The sequence below is a fragment of the Rhinolophus sinicus genome, chromosome 15 (genome assembly GCF_057876585.1).
Source record: "Rhinolophus sinicus isolate RSI-liver-muscle chromosome 15, RSI-T2T, whole genome shotgun sequence".
In the NCBI taxonomy this organism is placed as follows: domain Eukaryota; kingdom Metazoa; phylum Chordata; class Mammalia; order Chiroptera; family Rhinolophidae; genus Rhinolophus; species Rhinolophus sinicus.
Window position 1 is genome coordinate 15118665 of NC_142515.1, and position 17836 is coordinate 15136500.

At 38.6% G+C, this 17836-nt stretch overlaps 1 protein-coding gene across 2 annotated transcripts; it reads left to right on the top strand.

Moving 5' to 3' along the window:
- The first annotated feature begins 101 nt into the window (after window positions 1–101).
- ZDHHC6 (zDHHC palmitoyltransferase 6) lies at window positions 102–15247 on the top strand. Of its 2 annotated transcripts, none has more exons than XM_019725143.3 (11): window positions 102–347; window positions 1329–1803; window positions 3220–3311; window positions 4297–4456; window positions 5674–5835; window positions 7494–7547; window positions 11316–11483; window positions 12529–12570; window positions 13228–13373; window positions 13462–13508; window positions 14622–15247. In XM_019725143.3, exons 2-11 carry the CDS (start codon window positions 1537–1539, stop codon window positions 14723–14725), a joined length of 1242 nt encoding a protein of 413 aa, XP_019580702.3. In that variant the 5' UTR covers window positions 102–347; window positions 1329–1536; the 3' UTR covers window positions 14726–15247. The 2 variants fall into 2 exon arrangements, with proteins under 2 accessions (XP_019580702.3, XP_074195166.2); XM_074339065.2 differs by having other exon boundaries at window positions 106–241.
- The last annotated feature ends 2589 nt before the right edge of the window (window positions 15248–17836 follow it).

Here is a 17836-nt window from a genome sequence, read left to right on the forward strand (position 1 = left end):
CCTCCCCACGTTCTGGAAAGCGGTTCCCTCCCCCCGAGCCACGGGTACAGGCGCTTGCTTCGGAAGGGAAGTTTAACGCGGCTGACCTCCCGGAAGTGACTACCACGGAGCCTGCGCACAGGGCCTGAACGGGAGAGCAACTAACTGCGAGAGCGCCGGCGGAGAGACCCGCGGGTCGTTGCGGATTTCGCACTCCAGCCTCTAGACGCCAGGATTCGCTCCCTGCGTGCGCTGGACTGAGGTACCCATGATGGAGTTACCCGAAAAGGAGAAAACCTGTTCCGGGTGAGCCCAGGCCGCCCCGGAAATGCGATGGCCGAGGAGCGGGCACCAAGGACCGGACTGAGGTGGGAGTCAAGGCTGGGGATGTAGCCGTGAATTCGGTGGTCTTCACTCCACCCAAGTGAGGCCAGAATCTCCAGTTCTTTGGGACCAACCACGCTTCCCAGGACGTGCGTCCTTTGAGAGAGGATTTCTAAGCGCTGCTCCGTGACACGGGCGGGAAACTGAGGCACAAGGCAGCGGCAGCTGTTGCGTGGAAGTCTTTATTGCCTATACTTCACATCTCCTTCCCTTGATTCACTGCAGTCCCATCAGAAATCCCCTTCTCCGTATCTGCCCGGCGCTCGCCCTCCCGTCTTCCCCGTGCGTCGCTCCGGGAGGCACTTCCTCTCCCCCCCCCCCAATATACTTACTCACGTTCTGTCTCATATACGCCTCCAGTCATGATTTCACGCACATCTCCCGTCTCCTCCCTCCTCTCCTTGCACTCTGTCCTTGCTCTCACCCTCTTGCTTCCTTACCTTTGGCCCAAATGGACCCTTATGTTGGTGTTTTGGGGGCCACGGCAGGCCAATGGTGTAGACCTTGTCTGGCTCATACTTGACTTAATTCGAAACTCGGTAAGAGGTAGCTTAAAACTCTGCAAAGGGCGTTCAGTGACTTGGTTTCTGTTCTGGGTTCAGCTGTTACCTGTGACCTTGGTCTAACCACTTAGCCCCTCCAAGCCAATTTCTCTGCCATGAAGGAGACTGGATTAGATCGACCCTGAGGCCCAGCTTCCCAGCTCTAAAACTCTTTGTCTCCTCAAACCGTTCACTAAACGTTGGATAATCAATCAGTTCCCTGACAATCATGAATTCAGTTTACATGCCATTCACACTTGAACCTTATTTTGGATAAGATAAAAATCGTTCTTTTTGACATTTGACAAGATACTCATCCCATGCTTGTGCATTTGTGAGATGCTTTTGTTTAGGTGCTTATTGGAGTTAAATATAGTGTGTAATAAAATTTTTTACTGAACTTTCTCATTTTGTTTTCTTTAGATTGGGTTTCAAGCCGAGATACTGGATTCTCCTAGTAAAGAGCCCTGAGTGTGTAACAGTGAAAATGGCATAATCTGCATTAACATCACACAACTTGAAGGCATGACAATTCGGGAACATACCTGGACTTGTGGCACACGGAAATGTGTGCACAGAAAAAAGAAATCTACAGTTCTTTAAAGATAGGAAGGCATTCTTCCTCACCAAAATGGGTGCATTCTGCTCAGTGATCAAGTTTGAAAATCTCCAAGAGTTAAAGAGACTGTGTCACTGGGGTCCCATTATAGCCCTTGGTGTCATAGCAATATGTTCTACAATGGCCATGATCGACTCTGTGTTGTGGTATTGGCCCTTACACACAACAGGAGGAAGCGTGAATTTCATCATGCTGATAAATTGGACTGTCATGATTCTGTATAATTACTTTAATGCCATGTTTGTGGGTCCTGGCTTTGTCCCTCTCGGGTGGAAACCGGTAAGAAAAAGATCCCTTTAGATGATGAACTCGAATGATCATCACATATTTCGTTTTTGCTGTATTTTCTAACTAATCATATCAATCTACTTTTTGCCTAGAGACTCAGCATGTTATTCTAATCACTGATCATTTAAAGCTCAAATAATTTATTTCATACCTGTTTGAAAATGTTGATCTAAATTAGTATTTAGATCAAAGCGATTTAATTGAATACTTGTCTTGCATTTAAAAAACAAAAGAAGGAGGGGGGGTTGAGTCCACAGTCATTAGTTTAGGAAACACTGCCTATCATACACCTCACTTATAAATTTCACAAGCTGTTTGGTTCTAGGATCCTTTTACGTGTGATACATTAACATACTCAGAACTGAGAAAAACCCTTTGAAACTGCCGTCTATTAAAGTTGTTAAATCATTTCAGTGAAAATTGGGAAGTACAGCCATATGAATCAATTTATAGCTTCTTAAAATTTGTTTAAAAGTTTACACTTAGGGATTTCTGTATTTCTTGTTGGGGACATCAGCTGGTAGTTTCTTAGAAATGCGGAATCTTGGGCTCCAGACCTACTGAATCAAAATCTGCATTTAACAAAATCCCCAAATGAGTTTTGGGTATGTTAAAATTGGAGAAACACTAGTGTACTATATGAAGTGGGTACAGAAATGGATAAGACACAATTCATTTTCTGAAAACCTTGTAACTAAGGAGAGAAACCAAGGCACTTGTGCATATGACTAAACTATAGAGTAGATGTGGTGAGTGCTGTTGAAGTTAGATGGAATTGATAATTTTCAGCTGGGGATCTAAGTGAGAAGTGGAAATTCACCCAGAAGATGGGGAAGAAGGCATTTCAGGTTGAGAGTGGTGGGAGAGTGTCTTTGGAAACAAGGGACAGACTGTGTAGTGCAGAAAAGCCTGAAACAAAAGCAGGTTATGGAAGATCTCAAACAAATGAGAACCTGTGAGACCATAGGGAGTTATTAGAGGTTTTCAAGCAGAGCTCTGACAGAGTTGTGTTATAGGAATGTTAAGCGTATTAACTCTGATAATTGAGTCCCCACTCTAAAATACCTACCAAGTTGTCAGCTGCCTTTTTTCTAAACTCCCTTTCTACTAAGAATTTGGATAAGTAGAACCAACCATACTCAGTGACAATGGATTTGGGTAGAGCATGGAAGAGAGAAATTAAAAATGACTTCTCGGTAATTGGGAGAGTGACACCGCTGTTACCAGAAATCTGTTCTTTAAAAATACTTTAGTTCCAGTCAAAGGGCTGGAAATGCAAGTTAAGATTCCATCCATCCCCCATCCCCATAGAAGGAAGTCAAACCATAGGAAAGCATTTATTCATAAGCCTTGTTATTACTTAGGGTCAGTTATCTGACGTATTTTTCTTTATATTTTGCTGCCAAGGAGAATTCTCAGGAGAGCATGTACCTCCAGTACTGTAAGGTCTGCCAAGCGTACAAGGCTCCACGATCACATCACTGCCGAAAGTGTAACAGGTACTGTCTGGCCCATTCGTCGGGAACTGACCCACTTGTCGAGTAGCCTTTTATTGTTCTTTCTGCCACATCAATCCTAGTTTTATTCTCTGCATCGTGACTACTTTATAGAAAATATTGTCAAAATACTTAAGTGTCCATAACGTCCATTTTAGAAGAGCTGCGTTTTCCATTATTTAGTTGAGTAACATTTGCACTTTATACAAATCTAGTAAATGAATCCAGGTGCCTATTATCATAAGTGTTTAATATAAAAACCTTAATGAAAAGAAAACAGAGTCATTGTAAAAAAAGTGGGAAATAAGCTAGAACCTTTTCAAATGAATGAACAGCTATATCCATTGATTAATAAGAAATTTCTGGTGAGAATGTTGAGGTTCAGGAGAACTGTGGCGGCATATAAAGTTGGCTTGAGGCCAGGAAATTTTCTGCTTGCAACACAAGTGAAGGAAGCTCAGTGAGACTTTGTTTATTACACCACATCTTATATTCCATAGTTGCTTGCTTAGCTCAGAGATTCTACGTCTGAAGGGTGAGGACAGGAAAGAAGGAAGTTACAAGCATCTGCTAGGCCCCATCAACCCCAGCGGAGATTTATAAGTGATTTTGTTGCATCTCTAATGTATTCCACTTCAGTCACTGCATTTCAGAGCCAGAGGAAAACCAGGAACTGTGCTCATTTCTTTATAATTAGCCTCTCTGTGGGCTTCCTGACTTCTTGAAACAAACTTACAAGTAGCAGATATCTTTTCCTCAGAAGCTTTATGAAGACTGCCCTTTCTTGTGCTGTTTAGAATTTAAAAGAAGTCACTGTTCAGAGTTGTTTAAAAACTCATAAAGATTTTTCTTTTTGTTCCATGAAGTATAATTCCTCTGTGACTCATGGACTTGTTGGGTTCCTATTTGCTTGATCTTTTGAAGACCAAAGTTATTCAAAGTAGACAGGATTTTCTGCCTCATGATTTATGTAAATTTTTCTTGGTAGGTGTGTGATGAAGATGGACCATCACTGTCCTTGGATCAACAACTGTTGTGGTTACCAAAATCATGCTTCGTTCACACTCTTTCTCCTTTTAGCACCCCTGGGTTGTATTCACGCTGCCTTCATTTTTGTTATGACTATGTATACACAGCTTTATAACAGGGTAAGTGAAAATGTTTTAAAATCATTCATGCAAGATTAAATAGTAGTTATCAAGATTATTTAAGTCCCTTTTGGAAGTATGCTTACTATGATTTAGGTGGGGAAACAAACTTTGCTCTATCTCTATATGGAATCTTTTAAAAAAAATTAAAACTTAATTTTAAGATGAGGAAAGATTACTTTGTTCTAGAAACTCACCTTCCTAGCTCTAGTTGAAGTTGTACTGTATATTTAATTTACTATATTTCAAACTTGGTAGCTGTGGTAAGAATAATTAGAGGGGGGAAAAGAACAAGAAGAAAAAGACAACACAAGGGCTTTCTGTTTTCACCCAATTCAGGTGACAAGTTGTAGTTCTTTTGTTCATTTCTAATTCCAGTGCCCTGGCTCATGGAGCAGTTGCACGTCCTAAAATATCCTGCAACAGATGAGTCGATTCATGAGTACGTAGTCATGAGATAAAGTTCAGGAGTCACAATTCAAGTCCCTAAAAAGGCCTGGAAGGTTAATGAGGGACACAGGCCCAATGACACTGGGGCACACTGTAGAACACATGCCCTTCAGAGAAGGGACAGCCCATATTCAACTTCAGCCAATTTTTGATGTTTGGGAATCCAGCCCAGTGATGCTAGATCTTCCAGTTTTTCAAGCAAAAAAATCTGAAAATCTGGATTTTTAAAATATGAAATCTCTTGATTTTTAAGTGTTGGCACCTAATTCTGAATATTTTAAAACATTTTCTGGGCCCCGCAGTACGTATCTGCAGGCCATATTGGGCCTGCATTTTGCCAGTTTTTAACCTCTGGTTGTGGAACATGAAGGAACAATTAAATAGGCTATATTTGTTGCAATGGAATATTATTGTAAATATAGAAAAGCAAGGAGAAGATGGGAGACAGAGTTACAACTTAGATGGATGTCTGAATTGGTTCATTTAGATTAGTGTTGTAAATGCGTGTTAATGTTTGGAGTATGCCTAACACTTTCTGAAGAAACAATTAGAAAAAAAAAGTAACACTTGAGAATAACTAAGGATGATGCCATGCGTATCCATCAGTAGATTCAAGCTGCAGAATTCCCTGGAAGCAGCTATGTTTGCTTGGGCCATAGTGTCACATGGTCATTTGTTGATTGTTTTGATCAAGGTGTTTTAAATGTTACAGTAGAGCCTGGACCACTATGACACCCAGTGTTCTGAGTGTGCGTTGTTGTTTGTAGCTCTCCTTTGGGTGGAACACGGTCAAGATTGATATGAGTGCAGCCCGGAGAGACCCTCTTCCAATTCTTCCATTTGGACTAGCTGCGTTTGCTGCCACCTTGTTTGCCTTGGGACTAGCTTTAGGAACAACCATAGCCGTTGGGATGTTGTTTTTTACCCAGGTAAGTTCCTTGGTTACTTCTAGCTCACAGTTGAGTTATTGGGGCTACTTGTCATGAGAAAAAGACAAAGGCTGCATGTAAGTACGCTCTATGAAATGGAAATTAGTGTTCCTCGTTCCATCTAGGTAACTAACTTAATCTTCTCTAGACTAGTTAGAATTTTGAGTGACTTTGCCAGAATTTCCAGGTTAATTGATCTAATTTTAAAAAATGGTACGTAGCACTTTATCATTGAGAAAACTCTTACGTTTAGACTCTCATGACCTGCACATTAATCCCAAAAGAGGTATTATTTTCCCTTCCTTATGGATGAGTAATTAAGTCACGGAAAGCTTAAGTGACTTACCCAAGATCACCCATTTGTGTACTCAGTAAACATAATTATTATTTTATGATAGTCTATATTGAACCGTTATCATCATACTATAACGTTTATGGAGCACTTAACCATGTGCAGACACTGTTTTAGGCACTTCACATGTTGTTAGCTCATTTAATCTCTAACCACCCTGTGAGACAGGTGTTAGTTAATGCCTACTGTGTGATGAATTACTCTGCTCAACTACAGTAATGAAAATGAAAAGGGTCCTACCCTCAGGGAACTCACAATTAGTAGTAAACAGTGAATAATTACAGGGTTCTATGTCTGTCATAGATTTATGTACAGGTGCTGCAAAAACACAGAGAAGGAGGATGTAGCCCTGAAGGGTCACAAAACAGTTCTTTTGACCGATTTTGTTCACAGAAGTAGTTTCTTCATTAACTGAAGGCCCACTGTAGGCCAGGCATTGCGCTAGACCCTGAGTATGTGATGAGGACTCGTAGTCCAGGTGGTTTTCACTGTGCTGTGCTGTCTGTGTGAAGACACAGCCAGGCTTAAGGAAATTCAGAACTGTTACAGAATTAGAAATGCTGGGCAGACGGCCCTGATGCAGCACCCAACCCTTTCTGAACTCTCAGTTTAAAATAAGCTGGTTTTGGTTATACTTCATGTTTTCTAGCCTGGGATCAAATTCTTTGATTATTTTTCCCAATGCCTATAATTAAGAATAATATTAGAAATAAACTAAAATCCTGTGGTGTATAAAACATACATAAGTGGAATTAGTTATATGTAGAAAAAATTGAATAATAGGATTCAGACTGAATATATTTAGTTTTTAAGGCAAGCAGAATATATGTTGATAGAAATGAGTCATGTTACTTGTAATAAATAGATTAATTATAAATTTAAGGTTAATTCAAAATAGTGATAAGAGATTTTAATAGCAAAATACACACTAAGTACTGATACTGATTGAATAGATATCAATGTTTTATTAATACTCTGAAAGCCTTAGCAGATAATACTTAGAATGTGAATTTTTATTAAAATGGTAGACTTGGATTTGCTTATGGATTAATGTAATTATTTTACTTAGAAGCTGTGTAGTACAGTTAGTGGTTAAGAACAAGGGTTTTAGAGTCAGATGCACCACACACTGTGGTAAGTAACCTTTATTAACCTGGTACCATCATCTATGGAATGAAGCAATAAACACTATCTCGTAGTGTTAGTATGAAGGTGGTAATCTGAAATCATCTTCTAAAATGATTATCTGAAAATAATAATCTGAAATCTGAACTATTACAAAATTTTACTATCATTTCATTTTCAGATGAAAATAATTCTCAGAAACAAAACTTCTATTGAATCATGGATTGAAGAAAAGGTAAATTTACTACTTGTTTCCTCAATATCAATGAAGTACTGGCTAACTAATAGACCCTATTAATGCTTAAAAGCCCGGAAGTGGAAACTTCACTACCATATGGCTTCCTTAAGTCATTTGCATGCCACATAAAAGGTCAATATAGGAGACATTTTGATTCATTCCTAGTTTAATATAACTCTCACTGAAATATGCTTCTCATACGCCCTGAGTTGCTGAAGAGGCCACATTAAACAATTTGGCCGTTCCTTTCAGACTAGAGGAGAACACAGCCCGTTTGGAAAGTAACTTCTGTCCTACCAAGGTGCCATCAGGTTTTTCTTACTGCTTCAGACATCAGCATGGGCTCATACCGTAACATGCAGTTTGCCACAGACCTCACAACCTCCAATACATACTTCATCCTGTCAGTTGTAATTCTAGTGTAGAAAGTAAATCTGACTACTCTGCTTCTTGCTTATAACTCTCAGAGCCTCACCACTGCTCATCACTGTAGCAGGCGTGTAAACCCAGAAGGCGGCACTGGCCCAGCAGGCAGCCTAGCTGAGTGGGGCCACCTGTGTACCAGAGCTGATAGTCGCCCCAGGGGAATACTCAGCCAGTGTTGTGAGATCTGATTTTTGTTTTTCAGGAAAACAGATCTGGGTTTCTATGACATCTTTCCATTATAAAATGCTAGCAAGCAATTCGAATTAAAAGCAAACAAAAATCCTTTGTGGGTCCAAAAAACATACCCCTAGGACATATTTAGCCCCCTGAAAGTCAGTTTGTACAATTTAATCTACAGCTGCAGTTCTCAAACTTTTTGGTCTCAGGACCCTTTTACATTCTTAATAATGGTTAAGGACACTAAAGAGATTTTGTTAATCAATGTCATACCTATTGTTATTTGCTGTATTTTTTGAGAAAATTTTTGAAGATTTATTAATTTCATTTTAAAATGATAAGCCCATTATATGTTTATAAAATTAGCATATTTTTGAAAAATATTTTCCAAAATAGGGAGAAGAGTGGCATTGTTTTATATTTTTACAAATCTCTTTAATATCTGATTTAACAGAAGACAGTTGGATTCTCACATCTCCTGCATTCAATCTGTTGAGATATATTGCTTTAATTGAAGTATATGAAGAAAATCCACCCTCACACAAATAAATAGGTAGAAAAGGGTGGAGTATTTTAATAGACCTTTTAGACAATAGTGAATATTCTTTGATACGACATTAAAACTTAACAAGTGACAGTCCTTGAAAAGTTAGTTGCATGTGACATCTGTATCAGTAAACTTCTTGTACTCTTTTACATCTAAACCCATCAGTCTGTTCTGTTCTTTGAATGGATCTTTCACCCATTCATGATTTTAGGATATCAGGCATTAGTCATTTGGAAAATACTGATTTACAAGGTTAGGCAGATTTTCCAAATGTTCATGTTACCCATTTTATGGGGAAAAAATCTTTAAATATTGGGAAGCGTCAAGCTCATAGTGGTTGATAAAAATTTTCCAAAATTTTGATTTTCACTTGCGAACCTTAATTTTTTTACTGGTAACAAATGCTCAGTTGTTTACACTGAAGTAACAGCCTGACTTGGGTCATTTTTGAGAAAATGTCCGCCGGTACTGAAATTTGCGTAACTTTAGTTTGCCTGTTACGTTGCTCATTCTTTCAGAAAGAAACAGCATTACATGATAAAAGCTGGCTGGCTACACAGCTTTTGTTAGCTCACAACTCAAACAGGTGTTTTTCTTGAGATAACCACTTCGGCAGCTTTATGTGTACTTCCCATTTTGTCACACAGAATATTAACAAGACATCTACTTGAGGGTTGAAATTTAATAAAAATAATAATTTGTATTGCTTCATCAGTGACATTCTTGAGTAAACCTTTTCTTTGTTGGGGAGGGAGAGGGTGCCATTCTTTTGATTCCTGCTTAAGGTGTCAGCACTTTTACCCACCACTGCCAATGTCAACACTATGATGACCTCAGACGTATCATAATGACTTTGTTGAACCCCACAAAAAGGTCTCAGGGACCCAAAGAGGTGTGCAAAGCTTGCTTTGAGAACCACTGATATGCAGGTTTAAGTCCAAGATCCTTAGCTTGTACATGATAAAACCTTTCATGTCTTCCCTTATGCGCTTCTCAGCCGCTTTCCCCACCCCTCACCACCCCATCTCACACTTGATACCAAGTAACTCATTGTACATCTTATGCTTCTGCATCTTTCCGCATGTTCCTTCTGCCTAGAATGCACATCCCCTTATATCTTTGCCTGATTTCTTGTCCCTCAAGAGTTAGTTTGTGTCATTCCTTCTAAGGAAGCTTTCTTGACTCTCCCTAGACCAGACAAGGTTAAATACTTTTGTCGCCTTTTCCCATAGTGCCTATTGCACACTTGTGTCACCTTGTAACACATAGTATTGATAGGTACTCCCTCCCCACCCCACTCTCATCCCTTCGGCCAACCTCACTGAGTGCTGCTTAGGCAGAGACCGTGCTTTAGTCATTTTTGTAAGTTACTCTTATCCTTGCCACATTTTCTTGGTTCATAGCCTAAATCTCTGTTGTCTGAGAATCTTACCCGTTTTGAAGACTCTGAAGCTTTTGTTTATAAAAAAGGGAAAAGAAATTGCCCTTTTCTGAGTGGGGATGGATTTATATAAGTCAGTAGAGCATACATTTTACATGTAGCTTAATAATTCTTCGAATTGAATTAACATCAATAGCACTTTATAAGTAAATATATGAAGCTTTTCTTTAAAATCCTGTTCTTTGATAATCTTATATTTCAAAGTACCATTTCTAGTTAGCATAATATATTGACATGAGATTAATAGTATTTTTGGTAATGACCAAGGCTCTTTATAAAGTGCCATGCTAAACCTTAGGAGTTATTTTAAAACTACTTTGTTGCTGAGTAAAATATTCAAATAAATGATCGTATTAAGTTTATAGATGATTTATCAAAATTACCAGACACTAAAATGTATACAACAAATTTCAGCTGGGTTTGTATATTTATTGTAGGAATAAGTAATGTATCTTTATACCACTAGGTGTCAGTGAAACTTAAGAAATTCTTAGCTAATTTATCTCAAGTTAAAACTTAACAATTTAAATGCCTAGAATATAATTTATACAGCCTGAATATTTATATATGCACAAAATGTATGTATAACTGCATATATAAATAAGTATATATACATGTGTAATAGTATAAAAAAACTGAAAGGTGATCTCCTGCACATACCTGCTAGTTTGAAAAATAATGATTTTCTTAAAATGATGTCTCCCCTGTTACACCTTTCGTGGCCGCTCCACAGGTGTCGCTGCCACCGATCCTAGTGCACCCCACAAAACAGTTCTTCCATTCTGAGGAAACCCTTGCTTCCTCTTAAATCTGCTTATCAACGTCTCTTTACACGTGGATTCTTTTGTCTGCTGAACAACAGAAGCATTGAGGATTTTTTATATATGGAATAAAGTTACTAACTCTTCTAATGGGCACTTTTGAATGTTGTTCCTAAACAAGCCCTGTCAGACATTTTTCTGAATGGTCTCATGTCATAGGAGGTTGGTGTTGTGTGTCAAATTCTTCCGATAATGTCATAAATTTATTTAGCTCTTCTGTGTACATCAACATCACAACAAGGAGGATGTATTTGTAGGAATGATACAAATTTGAGGAATGAATGTTCTTCTCAATAGTATATTACTAAAAGCCACTTAAGGCATCTGCCATCTTACATCCTTGTTACCCACAGGCTAAAGATCGAATACAATATTATCAACTAGATGAAGTCTTTGTTTTTCCTTATGATATGGGAAGTCAATGGAAGAACTTTAAACAGGTGTTTACATGGTCCGGGGTCCCTGAAGGAGATGGACTAGAGTGGCCAATAAGAGAGGGCTGTCATCCGTACAGCTTAACAGTGAGTATTTTTGTTCACGTCGTCTTCTCTTTTTGCCTCACCTTCTTCCACTTAACTCAGATAACATTTTATGGTAAAATAAGTAATAAACTATTTTCTTCAGTATGTGGCAGAATGAGTCTAAATTAATAATCTAATGCACTCCTCGTACCATGTCTCTACTTTTATTTTAATCTTTCCTTAACTCGCCATACCTGTGAGATAAAGTCCTGCTACTTTAACATAGTTTTATAAAATATGGTTTAAAACTACCTTCCAACTGTTTCCAAACAGGAACCATTTTTTCCTATCAGCCTAGTCTACTCAATAAACCACTTGTACATTCCACCCACCTAACTGCCCACGCTTTTTTTTTTTTCTCTCTCGTCTGACCTACTCTCAGAAATTTTGAAGCTAAGTTTCAGTCCCACCTCTTCCTGAAAGTTCAAGCTCTGTACTCTAGATGTATCTGGACTCGGCACTTAATCCTATACTTCTGTATGGCAGCACACGAGGGCTCATACTTTTAATTCTTGTAGCTTATATCTTTAACCAGAAAGATTCTAGGACAGAGACCATGTGTTTTCTTTATTTCCCCAACTGTATCTAATAGAGTGCCTTTTAATACATTGTTGCTGACTAAGTGGAGAAAAGTGAGTCATATGATGACTTTTAGTCAAGACTTGTTTTGGTGAGTTTTGCAGTCTGTTTACCATGGCTCTGAAGAATCAGTGAACCTCTGTGTCATCTTCACCTTAAGTAGCAGCCTGCAAGCTCCATGACGTAGAGAACCCATCTGCCTGGTCCAAGGCCACAGGGGATCTCTATGGGTATACACAGATGAAGAAATTAGAGACAATACTAGGAAGAAAGCCCTACTTCAGCCCCTGTTTAGTCATAGAGCCTTCTTTTCATGCTAAAAAAAAAATGTGGCCTTTAAATTGTCAGCAGTTTGAAATGCTGGAGAATTGGGGTTTGTCGTGTTACTCTGCTACAGCAGATGAGGAAAGGCTGTATTTCAGCGCTGAGATCATAGACTGTTTTTCTTTTTCTATCTTCCAAACAGATAGAACAGTTGAAACAAAAAGCAGATAAAAGAGTGAGAAGTGTAAGTAATTCTTTTGCGATGATATTGACTTCTTTTGTTTTTTGTCAGGCTCTGCAGTTCTATATAGTTTTTAAAATTGCTTTTGAGTAGAAGCCAAATGTTGGCTTTTATTAAATAATATTTCTTAAAACATTTGTTGAAATTGAATGCAATTCACATTTGTTTTCATTTAAATAGTTTGGATGGGAGGTTTGGAGGGAATTTAGTCAACTTACATTGCTAATAGAAAAATAATTTTCCTTGATATAGTTTGTTAGTATGAAACCCATCTTTCCAATTATGCTGCACAATATGATGGCTATTTAAATTTAAATGAATTAAAATTAAATTAAAAATTCAGTTCCGTGGTTATATTAGCCCAGTAGCTACATGTGGCGAGGGGCTACCACATTGGCTAGTGAACTATAGACTATTTCTATCATTGCAGAGAGTCCTATTGGATACCACTGGGCTAGAGTTTAATCATTAGGTATGTGCTTGAAATGAAGTGTAAGAAAAGCCTTGAGAATTAGAAATCTCAGTTGCCTCCTTTAAGGAAACGGGGAGGGAAAGACTTGTCACCTGACATTTTGGATTTACCTTTAACAATTTAATGTCAAACTTAAAAACCTCAGCTATGGGTAAATGTTAAATCGTTCTTCTGGTCACTGATGACAGGTTCGGTATAAAGTAATAGAAGATTATAGTGGTGCCTGCTGTCCTTTGAATAAAGGCATCAAAACCTTCTTTACAAGCCCCTGCACTGAAGAGCCTCGCATCAGACTGCAGAAAGGGGAGTTCATTCTCGCCACGAGGGGGTTACGGTAAGTGATTGCAGTACCGAATTTCTTCTTTACTGACAAAATTGGCAGCTAGCGTAGAAAAATAATTTTAATCTTTTAACTCTTTCAGATACTGGTTGTATGGAGACAAAATTCTTGATGATTCCTTTATAGAAGGTATGAAAACGGAGAGGGATATATAAAGGACAAGACTGCTAGCAATAATTCCAAATTTTACAAGAATAACTTTTATAAACAATCACATATCACATGCATTAGGGGAACTAACTGGAAAGGCACATCATTAAACAGCTAAAAGAAGCTCCTTGCATCGTTGCTCCACTTGTATTTACTGGGTCTTTTTAATATTGGCTGACATTGGAGCTCGTGCGTAAGTATGTGACAGGCACTTGTATAAATGCTTCTCTCGTGGTAGTGAGTCCCCAGCAGTCCTCTGAGATAGATGTTATCATTTACATTTTATTGGTGAGGGAACTGAAACAGAGGCTGAGCAACTCGCCCAAGACCACAGTAAAAACAGGTAGAGCCAGGGCTCCAACCTCAGCAGTCTGGCTCCAGAGCCTGAGCACTAAGCCCCTATGCTGTACGTTCCCCCTTTGAACATGCCTATTAAGTTATTATAAAAACCAACAGATTGAAACTTTCTGTGTCTTTATTGTTTCTTTTTATAGCAGTTTTAGGTTCACAGCAAAATTAAGTGGGAAATACCTTCGTCCCACCCCCAACCCACACCACATAAACCGCCTCTCCCACTCTCAACATCCTGTACCAGGTGGTACATTTCTTACCTTCACACATTGGAACTGTTCCTTTTTAAAGTAAAGATTAACCTAGCATGCTATTTGAATAACACTAGATTAATCCTAAATCAACGCCATATGACAATTTAGGCAACCTTATATAGGAAGTTACATGTTAGATAAAGTCTGACAAGGAAATTCTCAAAGGCTACAAGATGGTTCCCTGGAACAGATAGAGTGTGACAGTGTGCCAAATACACCCGTCACGATCATACACGTGAAAGTGAATACCCGTGTTGAGAAGTTCCTCCAACTCCACTTCGGGGCTTGGGAAATACCTGTTTTCTAGCTTGTTAGGAGCAGTTAAAAAAACTTATTTTCCCTCCTCAAATTGTACTTATAAAAGATGGTAAAGGGAAGGGAAAAGTAGTCTAAAAGCTTATTAGCTTGAAGTAATAGGACTCATGGGTCTCAGTAATACTGTTGCAGTATATCTGACTATTTCATGTCAATTTAATTTCTTCCTCAGGTGTTTCAAGAATAAGAGGATGGTTCCCTAGAAACTGCGTGGAAAAGTGTCCCTGTGATGCTGAGACAGATCAAGCGCCAGATGGCGAGAAGAAAAATAGATAGCTGCTATTAAAATACAATTACTTTTTAAGTCTGCTCCATTACTTGAAAATTATACATTATTACTAAAGAATTATGCAATGAGCCTACTCTGGTTAAGGTGTTCTTTTTCTCAAAGGTGCCCTTGATCTAAATATTTTTATGACCATTTTGAAATGGAGAAGCCATTCAGCATATGCCTTTGAATTCCTGTCCCTCTTTGCTGCCTCTTCGTCTCCTCAAAAGGAGAAACACTTCACCCAAGTAAGTCAATTGCGTTTTCCCTAGGATTTTTTTTAATGTGCTACACAACATGGACCTCACCTGCAGATATAGTTCCCCCTCTCCCAGAAGTATCTGCATGTGATGCTTTTATCCTCTTTCGCCCTGTTAATTTTTCTTATGTATTATTCTAGATACTATACAGCCTAATTTGTCAGATTGAATGTAAGCTCAGATTTTGTTACCTGTCTTTTAATAATGCTGATTTTGTCAAGTCAAAGATCAATGGATGTTCTCTATAAATCATAGTTCTTACTTAAAACATTTTTCTTTTTGATGTCTTAGTTCCTTACGGAAAATCTGCTGTATGTACTACCTTGTGAAAAAATGGCATCTTGAACCATGAGTCTTCAGACATACATATGCCTCAATAAGTAAACCCCATTAATGGCATATTGAGATGAGATCATAGCATTCTAGGAGACTTTCAACCTAGTGATATCAAACTGCTTGTGAACACTTGACCCTCAAAACCTGAAGTTTATGCAAGTGGTAGGTCGTGAAGGAGAAGGAACGTGAATCGGGCTCAATTGGAGTTTGGGCTCAGCTGGTTATGTTTTTTACAGCTGTGGATAAGAAGACCTGGTCCTTTCAACGTACTCGTTTCCTTCAGCAGTTGTCAAACTTGGTTGCATACTAGAATCAGCTGGGGACCTTTTAAAAATTCAGTGCCCGGGCTGTACCTTACTCCGTTTCCATCAGCATCCCTGGGGTTGCATCCAGGTGTTAGGATCGGGTTTTTTGTGTTTTTTTTTTAAGTTTTGAAATTTTATTTATTTGTCTATAAGCAAAATGAAAATTTGCTTCATTTTTCACTTTTTAAAAAGATTTTTATTAAAACATAGCTAACATACAACATTATTTCAGTTTCAGGTGTATACCATGCTTGTCTAACATTTATATACCTAAAGAAGTGGTCACCGTAAGTCCAGCAACCATCTGACACCATACTATGCTATCACAATATCAGTGACTATATTCCCCATGCTGTACGTTACATCCACATGACTTATTTTATACCTGGAAATTTGAACCTCTTATTCCCCTTCACCTTCTCCCCCCTTTTTAATTTTTCAATTACAGTTAACATTCAATATTATATTAATCTCAAGTGTACAGCATAGTGGTTAGACATTTGTAGTAGGTTGGTGCAAAAGTAACTGGAGTTTAAAAGGTTGAAAATTGCAAAAAACCACAATTACTTTTGTACCAACCTAATAAAAGAAGTAATCCCCCCGATTTGTACTCACCTGGCACTATACATAGCTTATTGCCATATTATTGACTATATTCCCTATGCTTTACATCCCCATGACTATTTTGTAAGTACCAATTTGTACTTCTTAATCCCTTCACCTTTTTCACCCTGTTCCCCAACCCCCCTCCCATCTACCACTCCAATAAGTCTAGTACCCATCTGACATCATACATAGTTATTATAATATTATTGACTATGTCCCTTATACTATACATCCCCATGACTACTTTGTAACAACCAATTTGTACTTCTTAGTCACGTCCTACTTTTCACCCACTCCCACAAACTCCCCTCCTATCTGGCAACCATCAAACTGTTCTCTGTATCTATGAATGTTTCTGTTTTGTTTGCATATAAGTGAACTCACATTGCATCTGTTTTTCTCTGACACACTCCACTCAGCACAACACTCTCCAGGTCCATCCATGCCACCTCAGATGGTGAGAACCCATTCCCTTCCACGGTCGAGCAATATTCCGTTATATATATGTACCACCTCCCCTTTATCCATTCATCCATCAGTGGACACCCAGGCTGACTCCACATCTTGGCCACTGTAAACAATGCTGCAAAGAAGATATATATGCACACATCCCTCAAAATAGCATTTTGGGTTTCTTCAGATAAATACTAGGAAGTGGGATTGCTGGGTCCTTCTTTGTCTCCTGTTATAGCCTTTGTTTTAAAGTCTATTTTGTCCGGTATAATTATTGCTACCCCAGTTTTTTTTTTCTATTTCCATTTTCATGAAATACCTTTCCATCCTTTTACTTTCTGTCTGTGTTTGTCTTTCAATCTGAAGTGAGTGTTGTAAGCAGCATATGTAAGGGTCTTGTCTTGTTATCCATTCAGCCCTCCTGTGTCTTTTGATTGGAGCATTTAATCTATTTATATTGAAAGTAATTGTTGATAGATACATAATTATAGCCATTTTATTCCTATTCTTTTTCTTCCCCCCCCCCCCCCCCCCCGTCTTAAAGAAGTCCATCTAACATTCCTTGTAATAATGGTTTGGTGGTGAGGAACTCCTTTAGCTTTTTCTTATCTAGGAAGCTCTTTATCTGTCCTTCGATTTTAAATGATAGCCTTGCTGAGTAGAGTACCTTTGGTTGTAGATCCTTGCTTGCCATCACTTTAAATATTTCCTGCCTATAACTTCTGACCTTCAAAGATGCTGTTGAGACATCAGCTGACTGTCTTATGGGAGCTCCCTTAGAAGTTACTAGTTGCCTTTCTCTTGCTGCTTTTAGGATTTGTCTTTAGCCTTTGCCATTTTAATTATAATGTGTCTTGGTGTGGGCCTGTTTGGGTTCATCTTGTCTGGGACTCTGCACTTCCTGGACTTGTATCACTATTTCCTTTGCCAAGTTAGGAAAGTTTTCTGTCATTGTTTCTTCAAATAGCTTCTCAATTCCCTGCTTTCTCTCTTCTCCTTCTGGTACCCCTACGATGTGAATGTTGTTATGCTTGACATTGTCCCAGAGGTCTCTTAAAATATCCTCATTTTTTACATTATTTTTGCTGCTCCAATTGGGTGTTTTCTGCTACCTTGTCTTCCAAATCACTGATTCAGTCCTCTGCTTCATCTAGTCTGC

Excerpts from the sequence above, each read along its gene's own strand:
- ZDHHC6 (XM_019725143.3), top strand. The coding sequence starts at position 1,537 with ATGGGTGCATTCTGCTCAGTGATCAAGTTTGAAAATCTCCAAGAGTTA. Across the intron at positions 4,457-5,673 it reads ATACACAGCTTTATAACAGG|CTCTCCTTTGGGTGGAACAC; the intron begins GTAAGTGAAAAT and ends TGTTGTTTGTAG. Across the intron at positions 13,509-14,621 it reads TGATGATTCCTTTATAGAAG|GTGTTTCAAGAATAAGAGGA; the intron begins GTATGAAAACGG and ends TTTCTTCCTCAG.